The following is a 20,717-nucleotide window of genomic DNA, read 5'->3' as shown; positions in this document are numbered from 1 at the left end:
ACAGTACTCTCTCCCACAGAGTTACAGAATTTGGATTACAATTCAATGTCAGAAAGCCAATTCAGAAGCACAATTATATAGCTACTGCTGGATCTGGAAAAAAGCATAAAGGATTCAAGAGACTTCATGACTGCAGAATTTAGATCTAATCAGGCCAAAATTAAAAATTAATTAAATGAGATGCAATCCAAACTGGAGGTCCTAATGATGAGGGTTAATGAGGTAGAAGAAAGAGTGAGTAACATAGAAGACAAGTTGATGGCAAGGAAGGAAGTTGAGGAAAAAAGAGAAAAACAATTAAAAGACCACGAGGAAAGGTTAAGGGAAATAAATGACAGCCTCAGAAGGAAAAATCTATGTTTAATTGGGGTTTCAGAGGGTGCCGAAAGGGACAGAGGACCAGAAAGTGTATTTGAACAAATCATAGCTGAGAACTTCCCTAACTTGGGGAGAGAAACAGGCATTCAGATCCAGGAGATAGATCCCCCCCAAAAATCAGTAAAAACCACGCAACACCCCGACATTTAATAGTGAAACTTGCAAATTCCAAAGATAAAGAGAAGATCCTTAAAGCAGCAAGAGACAAGAGATCCTTAACTTAAATGGGGAAAAATATTAGATTGACAGCAGACCTCTCCACAGAGACCTGACAGGCCAGAAAGGGCTGGCAGGATATATACAGGGTACTAAATGAGAAGAACATGCAGCCAAGAATACTCTATCCAGCAAGGATCTCATTCAGAATAGGAGAGATAAAGAGCTTCTAAGATAGGCAGAAACTGAAAGAATATGTGACCACCAAACCAGCTCTGCAAGTAATATTAAAGGGACTCTGTAAAAGAAAGAGGAAGTCCAAAGAAATAACCCACAAAAACAAGGACTGAATAGGTATTATGAAGACACTAAATTCATATCTTTCAATAGTAACTCTGAACATGAATGGGCTTAATGATCCCATCAAAAGACAAAAGTTTCAGACTGGATAAAAAAGCAAGACCCATCTATTTGCTGTCTACAAGAGACTCATTTTATTTTATTTTATTTATTTATTTATCTTTTTATTTTTTAAGAGACTCATTTTAGACCTAAGGACACCTACAGCCTGAAAATAAAAGGTTGGAGAACCATTTACCATTCAAATAGTCCTCAAAAGAAAGCAGGGGCAGCCATCCTTACATCAGATAAATTAAAGTTTATCCCAAAGACTGTAGTAAGAGATGAAGAGGGACACTATATCATACTTAAAGGATCTATCCCACAAGAAGACCTAAAAATCATGAATATTTATGCCCCTAATGTGGAAGCTGCCAAGTATATCAATCAATTAATAACCAAAGTTAAGACATACTTAGATAATAATACACTTATACTGGTATACACAAGTATACACAATATACTTATACTTCAACATGGCACTTTCTGCAAATAACAGATCTTCTAAGCACAACATCTCCAAAGAAACAAGAGCTTTAAATGATACTCTGGATCAGATGCATTTCACGGATATATGCAGAACTTTGCATCGGAACTTAACTGAATACATATTCTTCTCAAGTGCACATGGAACTTTCTCCAGAATAGACCACATACTGGGTTACAAATCAGGTCTTAACCAATACCAAAAGATTGGGAGTGTCCTCTACATATTTTCAGACGACAATGCTTTGAAACTAGAACTGAATCACAAGAAGAAATTTGGCAGAAACTCAAACATGTAGAGGTTACAGAGCATCCTAATAAAAGACGAATGAGTCAACCAGGAAATTAGAGAAGAATTAAAAAGATTCTTGGAAACTAATGAAATTGGAGATACAACCATTCAAAATCTTTGGGATATAGCAAAAGCAGTCCTGAGAGGGAAATACATTGCAAGACAAGCATCCTTCAAAAAATTGGAAAAAACTCAAATACATAAGCTAACCTCACACCCAAAGGAAATGGAGAAAGAACAACAAATAAAACCTACACCAAGCAGAAGAAGAGAGATGATAAAGATTTGAGCAGAACTCAATGAAATAGAGACAAGAAGAACTGCAGAACAGATCAACAAAACAAGGAGTTGGTTCTTTGAAAGAATTAATAAGATAGATAAATCATTAGCCAGCCTTATTAAAAAGAAAAAAAGACTCAAATTAATAAAATCATGAATGAAAGTGGAGAGATCACCATCAATACCAAGGAAATACAAACTATCTTAAAAACATATTATGAGCAGCTTTACGCCAATAAATCAGGCAATCTAGAAGAAATGGATGCATTTCTGGAAAACCAAAAATTACCAAAACTTGAACAGGAAGAAATAGAAAACCTGAACAGGCCGATAACCAGGGAGGAAATTGAAGCAGTCATCAAAAACCTGCCAAGACACAAAAGTCCAGGGCCAGATGGCTTCCCAGGGGAATTCTATCAAACGTTTAAAGAAGAAACCATACCTATTCTACTAGAGCTGTTCCGAAGGATAGAAAGAGATGGAATACTTCCAAACTCGTTTTGTGAGGCCAGCATCACCTGATTCCAGAACCAACCCCCCCCCCAAAAGGAGAATTATAGACCAATATCCTTGATGAAGACAGATGCAAAAATTCTCAACAAGATACTAGCCAACAGGATCCAACAATACATTAAGAAGATTATTCACCATGACCAAGTGGGGATTTATCCTTGGGATGCAAGTTTGGTTCAACTCTCGTAAAACAATCAACATGACAGATCATATAAACAAGAGAAAAAACAAAACCATATGATCCTCTCAATAGATGCAGAGAAAGGATTTGACACAATACAGCATCCATTCCTGATCAAAACTCTTCAGAATGTAGGATAGAGGGGACCTTCCTCAGCATCTTAAAAGCCGTCTATGAAAAGCCCACAGCAAATATCATTCTCAATCAGGAAACATTGAGACCTTTCCCCTAAGATCAGGAACACGAGAGGGATGTCTACTCTCACCACTGCTATTCAACATAGTACTAGAAGTCCTAGCCTCAGCAATCAGACAACGAGAAGAAATAAAAGGCATTCAAATTGGCAAAGAAGAAGTCAAACTCTCCCTCTTCACAGATGACATGATACTGTACATAGGAAACCCAAAAGATTCCACCCCAAGATTGCTAGAACTCATACAGGAATTCAGCAGTGTGGCAGGATACAAAATCAATTTCCAGAAGTCAGTGGCATTTCTATACACCAACAATGAAGAAAGAGAAATTAAGGAGTCAATCCCATTTACAATTGCACCCCAAACCATAAGATAAACTTAGGAATAAACCTAACCAAAGCGGTAAAGGATCTATACCCTAAAATACTACAGAACATTTCTGAAAGAAATTGAGGAAGACACAAAGAGATGGAAAAATATTCCATGCTCATGATTGGAAGAATAAATACTGTCAAATGTCTATGCTAACCAGGGCAATTTACTCGTTCAATGCAATCCCCATCAAAATACCATGGACTTTGCTCACAGAGTTGGAACAAATAATCTTAAGATTTGTGTGGAACCAGAAAAGACCCCGGATAGCCAGGGGAATATTAAAAAAGAAAACCATATCTGGGGGCATCACAATGCCAGATTTCAGGTTGTACTACAAAGCTGTGGTCATCAAGACAGTGTGGTACTGGCACAAAACCAGACACATAGCTCAATGGAACAGAATAGAGAACCCAGAAGTGGGCCCTCAACTCTATGGTCAACTAATATTCAACAAAGCAGAAAAGACTATCCGCTGGGAAAAAGACAGTCTCTTCAATAAATGGTGCTGGAAAAATTGGACAGCCACGTGCAGAAGAGTGAAACTAGACCATTCTCTTACACCAGACACAAAGATAAACTCAAAACTGTTGAAAGATCTAAATGTGAGACAAGAATCCATCAAAATCCTAGAGGGGAACACAGGTAACACCCTTTTTGAACTTGGCCACAGCAACTTCTTGCAAGATGCATCTATGAGGGCAAAGGAATCAAAAGCAAAAATGAACTATTGGGACTTCATCAAGATAAGAAGCTTCTGCACAGCAAAGGATACGTCAACAAAACTAAAAGACAACCTACAGGGATCCCTGGGTGGCGCAGCGGTTTGGCGCCTGCCTTTGGCCCAGGGCGCGATCCTGGAGACCCGGGATCGAATCCCATGTCGGGCTCCCGGTGCGTGGAGCCTGCTTCTCCCTCTGCCTGTGTCTCTGCCTCTCTCTCTCTCTCTCTGTGACTATCATAAATAAATAAAAATTAAAAAAAAAAAAGACAACCTACAGAATGGGAGAAGATATTTGCAAATGACATATCAGATGAAAGGCTGGTACCCAAGATCTATAAAGAACTTATCAAGGCACTTAGTGCTGGGCTGCTCAGTGGTTTGGCACCTGCCTTCGACCCTGTGTGTGACTCTGGAGACCCGGGATCAAGTCCCACATCTGGCTCCCTGTGTGGAGCCGGCTTCTCTCTCCTCTGTGTGTCTCTCATGAATAAATAAATAAAATATTTTTAAAAGAACTTATCATACTCAACAGCAAAGAAACAAAAAATCCAGTCAAGAAATGGGCAAAAGACATGAACAGATATTTCACAGAGGAAGACATAGACATGGCCAACAAGCACATGAGATAATGCTCCGCATCACCTGCCATCAGGGAAATACAAATCGAAACCACAATGAGATACCACCTCACACCAGTGAGAATGGGGAAAATTAACAAGACAGGAAACAACAAATATTAGACAGGATGTGGAGAAAGCGAACCCTCTCGCACTGCTGGTGGGAATGTGAACTGGTACAGTCACTCTGGAAAGCTGTATGGAGGTTCCTCAAAGAGTTAGTAATAGAGTATCCTACAACCCGGCGATTGCACTACTGGGGTATTACACCAAAATGCAGTGAAACACAGGACGCCTGCACCCCAATGTTTATAGCAGCAATGTCTACAATAGCCAAACTGTGGAAGGAGGCTTGGTGCCCATTGAAAGATGATGGATAAATAAGATGTGGTCTATATATACAATGGGATATTACTCAGCCATCAGAAACGGCGAATACCCACCATTTGCTTCAATGTGGGTGGAACTGGAGGGTATTATGCTGAATGAAGTAAGTCAATTGGAAAAGGACAATCATTATATGGTTTCACTCATATGGGGAATATAAAACATAGTTAAAGGGAAAGGAGAGAAACATATAGGGGGAAGGAGAGAAAATGTGTGGGAAAAATGTGAGGGTGACAAAACATGAGACACTTCTAAGTCTGGGAAACGAACAAGGGGTAGTGGAAGGGGAGGTGGGCAAAGGGATGGGTGACTGGGTGACAGGCACTGGGGGGGGACTTGACAGGATGAACACTGAGTGTTATACTATATGTTGGCTAATCGAACTCCAATAAAAATAAAAAAATAAATACAAAAGCAAAGTGGTTGGTGCCAAAGGGAAGGAGGTGAGGCTTTGGATAAAATTGGCAAAGGGAAGTGGCAGAAACATGCTTCCAGTTATAGAGTAAGTTAAGGGGATGAAAGGTACAGCACAAGGAATATAGTGAATGGTATTGTAATCAAAGGTAATGTAAAAGCACTACATAGTGACAGATGGTAGCTACACTTGTTGGGAGTGTAGCATAACATATAGACTTGTCAAATTACTATATCATACCCCTGAAAGCAATGTAACATTGTGTATCAACTATACTTAAAAATTAAAAAAAAAAATTCAGTAGTGTGGCATAAAGAACTCAGAAACAGTCCCAAACACTATCAAAACGTGGCATATGACTGAGAAGGGATTATAAATCAGAGGGGAATAAATGAGCATGTGATAGATGGTATTAGGACTTGTCTATCCATATGAAAAAAACTTCCTCCCCAAATCACAATTATATTTAAAAACTAAATGTAAAAAATAAAACGTTATCATTTTATAAAGCATAATACCTTCACTCCGTCAGTGTGCAGGCTGGATTTCTTAAACATGATCAAAAGCACAAGCCACACACACATACATACACAAAAAGACTGATAAATTTGACTCCATTCAAAATTATAAATATTTCTTTCTATATGACAAATCATAATCAAATTAAAAGGCAGCACATAGGAAATATTTGTAATATAAACTACTAAGAGAAAAAAACAGCATCCATTTTTTATGGCTGAGTAATATCCCATTGTGTGTGTAGACACACACACACACATACACACACACCGCATATCTCCTTCATCCATTGATCTACTCATGGACATTTGAGTTTCTTCTATAACTTGGCTATTGGAAATAATGTTGAATAAACATAGGGGTGCATAGATCTTTTCAAATTAGTATTTTCATTTTAACATTGTATGTCAACTATACTAAAAAAATTAGCATCCAGTTTATTTAAAGCAGTCCTATAAATAAAAAATAAAATATTTTGATTATCATAATACTACTGGTAATGTGCAGGCACCAACCATCAAGAATGAGCAAAACCAGTATGAGGAAGGGGAGGTGGGTGGCAGGGTTAACTGGGTGATGGGTACTGAGGAAGGCTCTTGATGGGATCAGCATTGGGTGTTATACTATATGTTGGCAAATCGAACTTCAATTAAAAAAAAAGAGAACCTCCCCCAAAATGAATAAGTTAGTCTACACCTATACTAGGGAGACCATTGTACTATTAATAAAACATGAAATTTAAAAAAAAAACTTGAAAAAAGAGGCTACTCTGGTGCATACCGGCTGAATACCAGCTTGCCAAATAATTCTACAGGAGAATCAATGAAACACATGTGAAAACAGAGTAAATGAAGTCCCTTCTCAGAAAAAAATTAAAAATGAAATTTGAAATGAAGTTTCTCTTTCAAGCAGGGAATTAGCTTTAATTAAAAGAAAACTGAAGTTGATTGCTTGGATTATAGTATTTTAGGTTGAGCTACTTGAAATGACTATGTTTATAATTAAAAGAGTAAAAAACTGGCAATTCCTTATGGCTTCACTTCTACAGTCTTCATTTATGCATGGTATGGAAATTGACTATTCAGAATATTTCAACCTGTAGAGTGAAAGATAGAAGCTATCTATCTACTAATTCATGGGCTTGAAACTTATTTTCAGGTAAGACTAAAACTTGATTCTACTCAATTATAATAAGGCAATTTTAAAGTATTGTGTTTTCCTGGAATGCAATAAAAAAACTGTTTTCTAGCCTACCAAAAATGCAGTTCTTGGTCAAAAATAGTGAAATATGCTTAGATGATTATTGAAAGCCTAAAGCTGAATGAGAGAAAATCTAACTCAATTTAAATTGAATGAATTTACACTTTTTTTCCATTTTACCACACCAAAATCAGCTCCTTTGTATCTCTACACTATAAAAATTCCACTATAATTTTTGGGTTTTGCAATAGCATTACTGTTGGCTCCTTAAACTTCAAAAAGTTCTCACAAAGTTTAAGAATAATCTTAGGTAAAAGTGTTCTAACAGTTTCTAAAATTACACATTTTTATTTTCATAGATATTTTGGGAAATCAAAAATGAAGAAACCCAAGTAGTCAGTAAACAAAAAATATGCTCAACCTTCCTTAGTTTTGTTCTTCCTTTCTTTATTCTTTATCTTTCACCCTCCCCTCCTTCCTCTTTCCTTCCTTTCCTTCAGTCTTGAAGCTGACATAAAAAAATGTCAACAATTTTTTTAAAGATTTATTTATGTATTTGAGACAAAGCAGAGTAGGGGGCAGTGGGGCAGAGGGAGAAAGAAACTCAAGCAGAATCCGCGCACTGAAGCACAGAACCTGGCAAGGGACTCAATCTCATCACCCTGAGATTGTAACCTGAGCTGAAACCAAGAGTCAGACACTTAACCACTGTGCCACCTAGGTGCACCCCAAAGATTTTAACAACTATTAATACTAACATCAGTTTGTATCTTGTTCTTGTACTTTAATGTATTAATATTTATTTAGAAAAAGAGAAATTTAAAAAAAAAAACACGTTTTTACCTTTGCCTCCCTTACAATGAATCGCTACGATGTTTTCGTCATCTTGAGCCATCCACTCATCTACTTCCTTAGTGAATGCCACCATCTCACTGATTTCAAATGTAAAATTTTTAGTTGAATTAAAATACATAAAAAAAATCCAGCCCAGTGTATTTAGCTTTCTTCTGACAGTCATCTTGGCATAAAACTTACCTTAGAGTGGGGACATTGTGATCATCAATTTTGACTCGCCGGACCCTGTAATGGAAGTTCTTAGGGTCATAAGCTCTTTCACCTAAAATAAATGATAATTATGTCATATATCTATGCCTAATAAACATAGTAAATAATCAAGTTATGAAGAAGTTCTATTTTTTTCTTATAAATTCCTTATCCGCCTTTATCTTTTTAAAAGATTTTATTTATTTATTCATGAGAGACACAGAGAGAGAGAAAGAGAGGCAGAGACACAGGCAGAGAGAGAAGCAGGCTCCATGCAGGGAGCCCGACATGGGACTCGATCCCAGGACTCCAGGATCACACCCTGGACTGAAAGAAGGGGCTAAACCATTGAGCCACCCAGGGATCTCCCTTATCCACCTTTAAAGCGAGCTTTCTGACTGGCTCTTGCTGCTTTATTTTTCAGAATATTAAGAGTATGAAAAACACAGATAGTAGTAGTTTGTCCATCTTGAGTAACCTAAGCCCAATTTATTTGGGTTTCACAGGCCTTACTTTTAATTTTCCAGCAGGCTACATCATATTATCATACATATAATAGATAGACACCACAGAGCAGAAGTAAATGTGGCCAACCAGACTGCTTGCCTCCTGAAACTGTCTATTTAATATACAGGAAGAGGAAAAGTCAAAACACACAAAGTAGTAAGCCAGGATATAATCTGTTTTATAAAAGGTTTTGCTCTTGGAGCATATTTTCCCTTGTTTATTGACTCTTTGGATTTTTTTCATTTGAGTAATGCTCTCCTTACACTTCACTCCTAGTGAATTAGAAAATATATTTGTTGAATTGTCTGTCTTCAAAACACAAGGTGGCAGGAAAAACGGAAGTATTTTCCTAAACCTAAGACCACTAGAGCAGATTTTGCCCAAAATGGGTCTGCTGCCACTGGAGCCTCCTGCCTCCCCCACTGGGTATTTATGCTATTGAGCTATTTTTTCCTACAAAATAGAGCCAGTGCAAGATGGAGATTTTAAACTCACTTCCCACCACCCACCAAATACTTATGATTAAATGAAATGTAAAAACTGAAACATCTTATATGTAGTGATCTGTTTTCTATCAATAGTAGCAAAGTATCTGCGCATGTACATACTGCATAGATTATAGACTTGATAGTGGTCTTGATGTTTGGTATCTAGGAACCGCACAACTTCCTAGAACAAATAGACACATATCATATATAAATCCACATGGCACCAATTTAAGCCATTCTTTAGGAGTAAGCCAAAATGGTCATTACCTTTTATTCACTTGTCCTTCACTTAGCACCTTCTAGGGAAGACTTAGGGAATAAGCTCCTCTGTATCTCTACACTATAAAAATTCCACTATAATTTTTGGGTTTTGCAATAGCATTACTGTTGGCTCCTTAAACTTCAAAAGTTTGGAGGATTAGATTTTTAATAACAATGAATAGTAATATGCAGATATTTTCTAATCCTGCTGGAGTATGTACATTCCAATCCTATCTCATCCACTGACGGTTTTCAAAAAGCGCAAAATGTTGTACTTGACTACTCTGATTAACCTCTACTATAAATACACATTGCTTAAAGCTACTAGAGATAGTTAACTAGCCATAAGTAAATTTGTTCCAAATTTTGAATTCACAGTAATATATGTTTCTTATCTAGATATGTTTTCTGGATAGGTATTCTTATTTATATTTTTTAAAGAAAAGATGTATTTAGAAAATGAGAGAGCACACATGAGCAGGGGGAAGGGCAGAGGAAGAGGGAGAAAGAATCTCCAGCAGACTTCCTGCTGAGTGCAGAGCCTGATACAGGGCTCTATCCCACGACCCTGAGATTATTACCTGAGCTAAAACCAAGAGTCACAGGCTCAACCAACTGAGTCACTCAGGCACTGCAATAGATAGATTTTTAAGATAATGATCTGGATATTACAATCTTCCTATGCACCATTTAAATGAATAAAAGATTCAAAACTGAACTATTATGATTCATATCATAATATGATTGTGTGTGTATATATGCATGATAGAAAAAGATAAATATATTAAATTTTAGTTAAGTGGTAGCAATATGGAGATTTTTTTGGATCTCCTGCATATTTTCTAAAGTGAATACATATGTTTGTGTATGTGCATATATGTATATATATACACACAAATATATGCATATATGCATAACTTTTCAAATAAGAAATAGTGATTTAAAAAACAGTTACTATCACCATAACCAATACAATATTTTCAACAAATTTATCCATCTGAAACATACACACATGTGCATGTGTCTCTCTCTGTACAACAACAAAATGACTAAAAAAGCTAAAAAATTGATGAGTATAGAACCCTGAATCATGTTTACTAGGTTCATATTAAGAAAAAGAAAAGATATCAAAATGATCAATTGGTTAAATTATCAGGAGGAAATAGTCAAAAAGGTGAACTGTGAGTCTGCATAATGTTGGAATGGGGAAATAAATAGACTTATACACATCAAAATTCATGAGATCCTTCACACTAAATAAAATGCAGATAGACTGAGGAATAAGATCTAAAAAAACCCACAAATATCTCTAAGAAGTGAACATTAATCAATTCTTTTGATAAGGAAAAACAAAGTGTTGAATCAATGGAAGATCAACAGATTTAGGTTCAACTTTATAAAAATTTGAAATTTCTGTTAAAAAAATGGTACATATAACAAACACATAACAGAGGAGAATAATTTTCAGTAAAATTGAGTGAAGAGGACTATGTCTAGTATTATCTATAAACTAGTTATGCTAGTATAAACTAGTAACTCATAACAGTCTCTGTGTGTTCACACAATATTAACAGAATAGTTTACACTCGATGTGATTGTCTATCAGCACATTCGTTGATTTGGAGATGAAGATACATCCTCATTGCTTGCATGTGGTGGTGGCACTGGCCAAACTTGACACTTCCACCATAGTGCTTGCTTCTTCATTCCCACATATGTACAACTCTTGCTACTTCTAGGCAACATTTGACATTTATATTAGCAAATTTACCATGTGTGAAATCCTACTGTTTGCTCTGCATATTACTATTCATTGTTATTAAAAATCTAATCCTGCAAATTTACTCCCTCTTAAGAGTGAAGGGGAACCACATGACCACTTAGCATTCTCTCAGGAATTAATTGTTTCCATATCTGAATCTTGTATCCTTTAGTCTAACTGGATTTAATTTAGTTTGTAGATGGCTTTCATTTAAAATATAACAAAGGCATACTCTGTGTAGGATATGTTGTTATTAATTGAACATGTAAGCACCAACACAGCTCCACTGCCTAATTCTCAGTCTGCCCAGGTAGCTGAACAAATAGCTCAGACATGAGCCTGCATTCAGACAAAAGATGAAAGTAAATATTCATATGGATAGTAGAAATGATTTTTGAGGTAGTTTATAATTCATGAATTTTATAAAAACTGATAATTTATTACCTCTTCTTCACATATGCTAATTAAAAATGGTAAAAATATCATGGCTTATAAGAACTTTTTCAAAATCCCAAGGAGATAAGTGTTAAGAACTGGAAAAAACTCTACCTCAATGGTCTAGAGAACACCCAAGAAGTCAAGAGTAATGTTTTTGCTTTGATTTATATGCTAAATGAAGTTTGTGGCTTTTTAACACCCCAGCCAATAGTGTTGCTAAATTTATATTTATCACACCAATCTACAAAAGGAAAATGAATCAATTTAGACAAGTTGTAATTAACTCACAGTTCTCAGCTCAACCTACTGAAAAGCAATTTTGGCAAAGGATACTTTATTTCTAGAGATGGATTCTGGCAATTTGAGGGTGGCTATCCTGAAGTGCCATAATCCATCCAATGGACCCTGGTCAAATTACTCCATAACTCTTCCCATTATGGAATGGATAAAGTCATTTCCACATTAAATAGAGGTTTGGAAGATTTCCCAAAATTGGTCAGGGGAGTAGAATCATGTCTTACCTATAAATAGCATAAACTAGATAAGATATGGTTCACACTCTTCTCTTTAAGACCTTTTGAACATTTACAAACCGATTTTATTTGACTGCCCAAGTCTCAAGACTATGAATATATACTAGTTATTGTTCATAATTTTTTGCATGTATAGAAAAGTTTCCTTGCCTTAGAATAAAAAAAATGATTTCCTTAATGATCCAAATACTTTATCCTCCCTGCATCTACCTTGTAGTGCTCTTGTACTTCAATATTGGGCTCTATCACATAAGTGTATTTGGTCAATGGAATGACATAGAGCAGGCGATTGCAAAAGCCCTTGTAAGAGTCTACTCTAGCTTTTGCCTTTTGCCATTATAAGAATTCATCCGACTAGCCTAATGGAGGATGAAAACATGTGGAGCAGATAAGAGTTACCCCAGGTAAGGTCATTCCTCAATATCTTTTAAGATTTGTGAAAAGCCCACAGCAAATATCATTTTCAATCAGGAAACACTGAGACCTTTCCCCTAAGATCAGGAACATGACAGGGATGTCCACTCTCACCACTGCTATTCATTTTTTTTAAATAATAAATTTATTTTTTATTGGTGTTCAATTAGCCAACATACAGAGTAACACCCAGTGCTCATCCCGTCAAGTACCCCCCCTCAGTGCCCGTCACCCAGTCACCCCACCCCCCGCCCTCCTCCCCTTCCACCACCCCTAGTTCATTTCTCAGAGTTAGGAGTCTTTATGTTCTGTCTCTCTTTCTGATATTTCCTGCCCATTTTTTCTCCCTTCCCTTCTATTCCCTTTCACTATTATTTATATTCCCCAAATGAATGAGAACATTTAATGTTTGTCCTTCTCCAATTGACTCATTTCACTCAGCATAATACCCTCCAGTTCCATCCACATTGAAGCAAATGGTGGGTATTTGTCATTTCTAATGGCTGAGGAATATTCCATTGTACACATAGACCACATCTTCTTTATCCATTCATCTTTCGATGGACACCGAGGTCCTTCCACAGTTTGGCTACTGTGGACATTGCTGCTATGAACATTGGGGTGCAGGTGTCCCGGCGTTTCATTGCATCTGTATCTTTGGGATAAATCCCCAACAGTGCAATTGCTGGGTCGTAGGGCAGGTCTATTTTTGACTCTTTGAGGAACCTGCACATAGTTTTCCAGAGTGGCTGCACCAGTTCACATTCCCACCAAGAGTGCAAGAGGGTCCCCCTTTCTCCACATCCTCTCCAACATTTGTGGTTTCCTGCCTTGTTAATTTTCCCCATTCTCACTGGTGTGAGGTGGTATCTCCTTGTGGTTTTGATTTGTATTTCCCTGATGGCAAGTGATGCGGAGCATTTTCTCATGTGCATGTTGGCCATGTCTATGTCTTCCTCTGAGATTTCTGTTCATGTCTTTTGCCCATTTCATGATTGGATTGTGTGTTTCTTTGGTGTTGAGTTTAAGAAGTTCTTTATAGATCTTGGAAACTAGCCCTTTATCTGATACGTCTTTTGCAAATATCTTCTCCCATTCTGTAGGTTGTTTTTTAGTTTTGTTGACTGTATCCTTTGCTGTGAAAAAGCTTCTTATCTGGATGAAGTCCCAATAGTTCATTTTTGCTTTTGTTTCTTTTGCCTTCGTGGATGTATCTTGCAAGAAGTTACTGTGACCAAGTTCAAAAAGGATGTTGCCTGTGTTCTCCTCTAGGATTGTGATAGAATCTTGTCTCACATTTAGATCTTTCATCCATTTTGAGTTTATCTTTGTGTATGGTGAAAGAGAGTGGTCTAGTTTCATTCTTCTGCATGTGGATGTCCAATTTTCCCAGCACCATTTATTGAAGAGGCTGTCTTTCTTCCAGTGGATGATCATTCCTCCTTTATCGAATATTAGTTGACGAAAAAGTTGAGGGTCCACTTCTGGATTCTCTATTCTGTTCCATTGATCTATGATCTATACTCTAAAAACTATAGAACACTTCTGAAAGAAATTGAGGAAGACACAAAGAGATGGAAAAATATTCCATGCTCATGGATTGGCAGAATTAATATTGTGAAAATGTCAATGTTCCCAGGGCAATTTACACATTTAATGCAATCCCTATCAAAATACCATGGACTTTCTTCAGAGAGTTGGAACAAATAATCTTAAGATTTGTGTGGAATTAGAAAAGACCCCGAATAGCCAGGGGAATTTTAAAAAAGAAAACCATATCTGGTGGCATCACATTGCCAGATTTCAGGTTGTACTACAAAGCTGTGGTCATCAAGACAGTGTGGTACTGGCACAAAAACCACTGCTATTCAACATAGTACTAGAAGTCCTAGCCTCAGCAATCAGACAATGAGAAGAAATAAAAGGCATTCAAATTGGCAAAGAAGTCAAACTCTCCCTCTTCACAGATGACATGATACTGTACATAGGAAACCCAAAAGATTCCACCCCAAGATTGCTAGAACTCATACAGGAATTCAGCAGTGTGGCAGGATACAAAATCAATTTCCAGAAGTCAGTGGCATTTCTATACGCCAACAATGAAGAAAGAGAAATTAAGGAGTCAATCCCATTTACAATTGCACCCCAAACCATAAGATAAACCTAGGAATAAACCTAACCAAAGCGGTAAAGGATCTATACCCTAAAACACTACAGAACATTTCTGAAAGAAATTGAGGAAGACACAAAGAGATGGAAAAATATTCCATGCTCATGATTGGAAGAATAAATACTGTCAAATGTCTATGCTAACCAGGGCAATTTACTCGTTCAATGCAATCCCCATCAAAATACCATGGACTTTGCTCACAGAGTTGGAACAAATAATCTTAAGATTTGTGTGGAACCAGAGAAGACCCTGGATAGCCAGGGGAATATTCAACAAGAAAACCAGAGCTGGAGGCATCACAAGACCAGATTTCGTTTTTTTTTTTTTTTTTTTTTTTTTTTTTTTTTTTACAAGACCAGATTTCAAGCTGTATTACAAAGCTGTGGTCATCAAGACAGTGTGGTACTGGCACAAAACCAGACACATAGCTCAATGGAACAGAATAGAGAACCCAGAAGTGGGCCCTCAACTCTATGGTCAACTAATATTCAACAAAGCAGAAAAGACTATCCACTGGGAAAAGGACAGTCTTTTCAATAAATGGTGCTGGGAAAATTGGACAGCCACATGCAGAAGAGTGAAACTAGACCATTCTCTTACACCAGACACAAAGATAAACTCAAAACTGTTGAAAGATCTAAATGTGAGACAAGAATCCATCAAAATCCTAGAGGGGAACACAGGTAACACCCTTTTTGAACTTGGCCACAGCAACTTCTTGCAAGATACATCTATGAGGGCAAAGGAATCAAAAGCAAAAATGAACTATTGAGACTTAATGAAGATAAAAAGCTTCTGCACAGCAAAGGATACAGTCAACAAAATTAAAAGACAGCCTACAGAATGAGAGAAGATATTTGCAAATGACATATCATATGAAGGACTGGTACCCAAGATCTATAGCTTAGATCTTAGAGTTTGAACTTATCAAACTCAACAGCAAAGAAACCAAAAATCCAGTCAAGAAATGGACAGAAGACACGAACAGAAATTTTACTAAAGAAGATATACACATGGCCAGCAAACATGAGAAAATGCTCCGCATCACTTGCCATCAGGGAAATACAAATGAAAACCACAATGAGATACCACCTCACACCAGTGAGAATGGGGAAAATTAACAAGACCGGAAACAACAAAATTGAAGAGGATGTGGAGAAAGGGGAACGCTCTTGCACTGTTGGTGGGAATGTGAACTGGTACAGCCACTCTGGAAAACTGTGTGGAGGTTCCTCAAAGATGTAAAAAGAGGCAGCAATTACACTACTGAGTATTTATCCCAAAGATAGATGCAGAGAAATGCCAGGACACCTGCACAATGTTCATAGCAGCAATGTCCACAATGTTCATAGCAGCAATGTCCACAATAGCCAAACTGTGGAAGGAGCCTTGGTGTCCATTGACAGATGAATGGATAAAGAAGATGTGGTATATATATACAATGGACTATTACTCAGCCATTAGAAACGGCAAATACTCATCATTTGCTTTGACGTGGATGGATCTGGAGGGTATTATGCTCAGTGAAGTAAGTCAGTTGAGAAGGATAATTATTATATGGCTTCACTCATATGGGGAATATAAGAAATAGTGATAGGGATTATAAGGAAAAGGAGGGGAATCAATAGGGTAAAATCAGAGAGGGAGACAAACCATGACAGACTCCTAATTCTGGGAAATGAACAAAGGGTTGCAGAAGGGGAGGTGGGTGGGAGGGTTGGGGTAACTGGGTGACGGGCACTGACAGGGGCGCTTGATGGGATAAGCATTGGGTGTTATACTATATGTTGGTAAATCTAATTTAAAAACAAATGAAAAAATTGTCAATAAAAAAAATAGAATGTGCTTGAATTTAAATGACCATCAATTTAATATAGACTGATATATACTTAGAATGTTATATATAAACCTCATAGTAAACACAAACCCAAAACTGACAATAGATACACAAAAATAGAAAGTCAAGCATAACACTACATACAGTTATAATCAGAAGGAAAGAGAACAAGAGAAGAAGAAATAACAGAGAAAAACCACAAACAAACCTGAAAACAATCAAAAAGTCAATAAGTACATACTGAAAGTGATTACTGGGCAGCCTGGGTGGCTCAGCAGTTTAGCACCTGCCTTCAGCCCGGGGCGTGGTCCCAGAGACCCCAGATGGAGTCCCACATCGGGCTCCCTGCATGGAGCCTGATTCTCTCTCTGCCTGTGTCTCTGCGTCTCTCTCTCTCTCTCTCTCTCTCTGTATCTCTCATGAATAAGTAAATAAAATTTAAAAAAAAATAAAGAAAATAATTACTTACATGTTAAGTGCTCTAAATTCTTTCTTTCTTTTTTTTAAGTACTCTAAATTCTCCAATCAAAAGGCATAGGGTGGCAGAATGGATAAAAACACAAGACTGATCTATGTGTTGCCTGGAAGACACTCATTTCAGATATAAGGACACACTCAGATTGAAAGTGAAAAGATGTAAAAGATATTTTATGCAAAAGGAAGTGAAAAAAACCTCTATGTAACATTATTTATACCACACAAAGTAGACCTTAAAGACTAACAAGAGAAAAAGAAGGCCATTGTATAAGGATAATGGAACCAATTGAACAAGACAACAGTTGTAATATCTATGCACCCAACAATGGAGCACCTAAATACTCAAGGCAAATATTAATAGACATAAAGGAAGAAAGAGTAAAACAACAATAGTAGGAGATATTAACACAGCACTTACATTAATAGATAGATTATATAGGAAGAATAACAATAAGGAAAGTGTCTTTCCTTATTAAATATAATATAGATAAAATAAATATAGAACATGCCATGCAAAAAAAACAGAATACACATTCCTTTTATATACACACAGAAATTTTCCAAGATAGGTCAAATGTTAGGCCAAAACAAATCTCAATAAATTTAAAAAGATTGAATTATATCATGTATATTTTCCAGTCACAATGGAATGAAACAGAAATCAATCACAGGGAAAAAATTGGAAAACTAAACATGTGGAGGCTTACCAACATGCTGCTAAACAACAGATGAGTTAACAAGGAAAATGAAGAGAAAATAAAAAAAATATATGGAGACAAATAGAAAATGAACACAATGGTCTGAAGTCTTTGAGACCCAGAGAAAAGAGTTCTCAGAGGGATATTTATAGAGATACCAGCCAACCTGAAGAAATAAGAAAAACCTCAAACAGTCTAAATTTTATAGTTATACCTATAAAAACTACAAAAAGACAATGAAGCCCAAAATTAGTAGATGAAAAGATTTAATAAAAATCAGAGCAGAAATGAATGAGAGAGTCTTAAAGAACAGAAAAGACAATGAGACAGAGTTGATTCTTTCAAAAGATTTTTAAAGAATCAATCTCTAGCAGACCAATCAAGAAAAAAAAACAAACAGGGGCGTCAGGGTGGCTCAGCGGTTGAGCACCTGCCTTCAGCCCAGGGTGTGATCCTGGGGTCCTGGAATCGATTCCCACATCAGGCTCCCTTCAGGGAGCCTGCTTCTCCCTCTGCCTGAGTCTCTGCCTCTCTCTGTGTGTCTCTCTCATGAATAAATAAATAAAATCTCTTTAAAAAAAAAAAGAAAAAAAGCAAACAAAACCAGAAACAAGAGAGGTAACAAAGAACACCTTAGAGATACAAAGGATTATAACAGTAATACAAAAAATTATATGGCAACAAATCGGATAACCTAGGAAAAATAGATGAACTCCTAGAAGGGCACAATTTCCCTAAACTGAATCAGGAAGAAATACAAATTTGAAAACCAAATTATTGCTAACAGAATTGAATTGTTAACAACAACAACAACAACAACAACAACAAAAACTCCCAACAAACCAATTCCAGGACCAGACAAATTCAAAGGTGAATTTACCAAATATGTATACAATGGAATATATTACTCAGCCATTAGAAACGACAAATACCCACCATTTGCGTCGACGTGGATGGAACTTTAGGGTATTATGCTGAGTGAAATAAGTCAATCAGAGAAAAACAAACATTACATGGTCTCAGTCATTTGGGGAATATAAAAAAATAGTGAAAGGGAATAAAGGGGAAAGGAGAGAAAATGAGTGAATATATCAGTGAGGGTGACAAAACATGAGAGACACCTAACTCTGGGAAACGAACAAGGGGTGGTGAAAGGGGAGGTGGGCAGGGGATTGGGGGGACTGGGTGATGGGCACGGGGCGGGGCACTGGTGGGATGAGCACTAGATGTTACGCTATATGTTGGCAAATTGAACTTCAATAAAAAAAATTTTAAAAAAAAGAAGAGTTAGTACCTATTATCTGTTATTATCTATCTATTCTAAAAAATAACAAAAGAAGTATAGCTTCAAAGTACAGTCTATGAGGCCAGCATTTATTACCCTGATACCAAAACCAACAAACATACTTCAAAAGAACAAAACTACAAACAATATCACTGAAGAACACAGAAGCAAAAATTCTCAACAAAATATCAGCAAACTACATTCAACAATATATTAAAAGGAAGATTCACTACAATCAAGTGGGATTTATCCCAGGGTTGCAAGAATGGTTCAGTATTTGGAAATCAATCACCCCAAGTCAACAAAACAAAGTATAAAAACCACATGATCATCTCAGTTTAAAAAATGGGTTTAGAAGGAACATACCCTAACATAATAAATGTCATATATGATAAACTCACAGGTAACATCATACTCAATAGTGAAAACTGGAGAACTTTTCCTCTAAGATCAAAAACAAGACAATCATGTCTACTGTCACCACTTTTATTCAACATATTCCTGGAAGCTCTAACCACCATAATCAGACAAGAAAAAAAATTGGCCTCAAAGTTGATAGAGAAAAACTTACTATGACTATCTGCAGATTACATGATATTATTCAGAGAAAACCCCACGGCCCCAGTTGAAAAGCTATTAGAATAAACGAATTCAGTGAAGTTTCAGGATATATAATATAGACAAATTGATTTTTGTACACTAATAATCAAGTAGCAGAAAGAGAAAATAATTTTATTTGTAATTGCACCAAATTGCAACAAAGGCGGTAAAAGATCTGTATTCTGAAAACTATAAAGTGCTGATGAAAGAAATTGAAGACAAACCGGATTATAAGATATACTACAAAGCGATTGTAGTCAAAATAGTGTAGTACTGGCACAAAAATAGACACATAGAACAGATTAGAGAGCCCAGAAATAAACCCACATTCAACAGGCACAACTAATCTAGGACAAAGGAGGCAAGACTACACACTGGGGAATAGACATTCCCTTCAATAAGTGGTGCTGGGAAAACTAGACAGCTACATGCAAAAGAATGAAATGACCAGTTTCTTACACCATACACAAAAATAAACACATTGAATTAAAGACCTAAATACGAGACCTGAAGCCATAAAACTTCTTGAAGAAAACATAGGCAATAAGCTGTTTGACATCAGCCATAGTAATATCTTTCTACATATGTGTCCTTAGGCAAGGAAACAAAAGTAAATATAAATGAATTGGACTGTTCCAAAATAAGAAGTTTTTGCATGGTGAAGAAAACCAGTGACAAAACCAAAAAGCCACCCTGTGAATGGAAGAAGATACGTGCAAATAATATGTCTGATAAGGAGTTAATATCCAAAATATATAAAGGAATTATACAAAGCAACACCCAAAAAATAAATGATTCAATTAAAAATAGGGAGAAAATCTGAATAGACATTTTTTTCAAAGAAGACATAGAGATAGCCAACAGACACATAAAAAATGCTAAATATCACTAATCATTAGGGAAATGCAAATCAAAACCACAAGCTATCACTTTATACCTGTCAGAATGGCTAAAATCAAAGACAAGAATTAAGTGTTAGTGAGGATGTGGAGATGTACACTGGTGGTGGGAATGCAAATTGGTGCGGCCATTGTGGAAAAAGGTACAGAAGTTCTTTAAAAAACTAAAAATAGAATTACCGTATGATCCAG

At 36.6% G+C, this 20,717-nt stretch overlaps 1 protein-coding gene across 16 annotated transcripts in view; it reads right to left on the bottom strand.

The window, feature by feature from the left end:
- The window catches only part of LOC112669357 (phosphatidylinositol 3,4,5-trisphosphate 3-phosphatase TPTE2-like), a 176,411-nt gene that overhangs the window by 44,772 nt on the left and 110,922 nt on the right, over positions 1 to 20,717 (bottom strand). For 14 of the 16 annotated variants that reach the window (XM_025462377.3, XM_025462378.3, XM_049100918.1 and 11 more), the window contains 3 exons: positions 9,272 to 9,332; positions 8,148 to 8,229; positions 7,956 to 8,044 (listed from right to left, as the gene is read on the bottom strand). In XM_025462377.3, the coding sequence (XP_025318162.1) occupies positions 7,956 to 8,044; positions 8,148 to 8,229; positions 9,272 to 9,332 (232 nt within the window). Of the gene's footprint in view, positions 1 to 7,955; positions 8,045 to 8,147; positions 8,230 to 9,271; positions 9,333 to 20,717 lie in introns of those variants that run through there. The other 2 variants (XM_025462386.3, XM_025462387.3) reach the window with 2 other exon arrangements.

Source organism: Canis lupus, chromosome 25 (assembly GCF_003254725.2).
Source record: "Canis lupus dingo isolate Sandy chromosome 25, ASM325472v2, whole genome shotgun sequence".
Classification (NCBI taxonomy): domain Eukaryota; kingdom Metazoa; phylum Chordata; class Mammalia; order Carnivora; family Canidae; genus Canis; species Canis lupus.
This window is presented reverse-complemented; position numbering and strand designations above follow the sequence as displayed.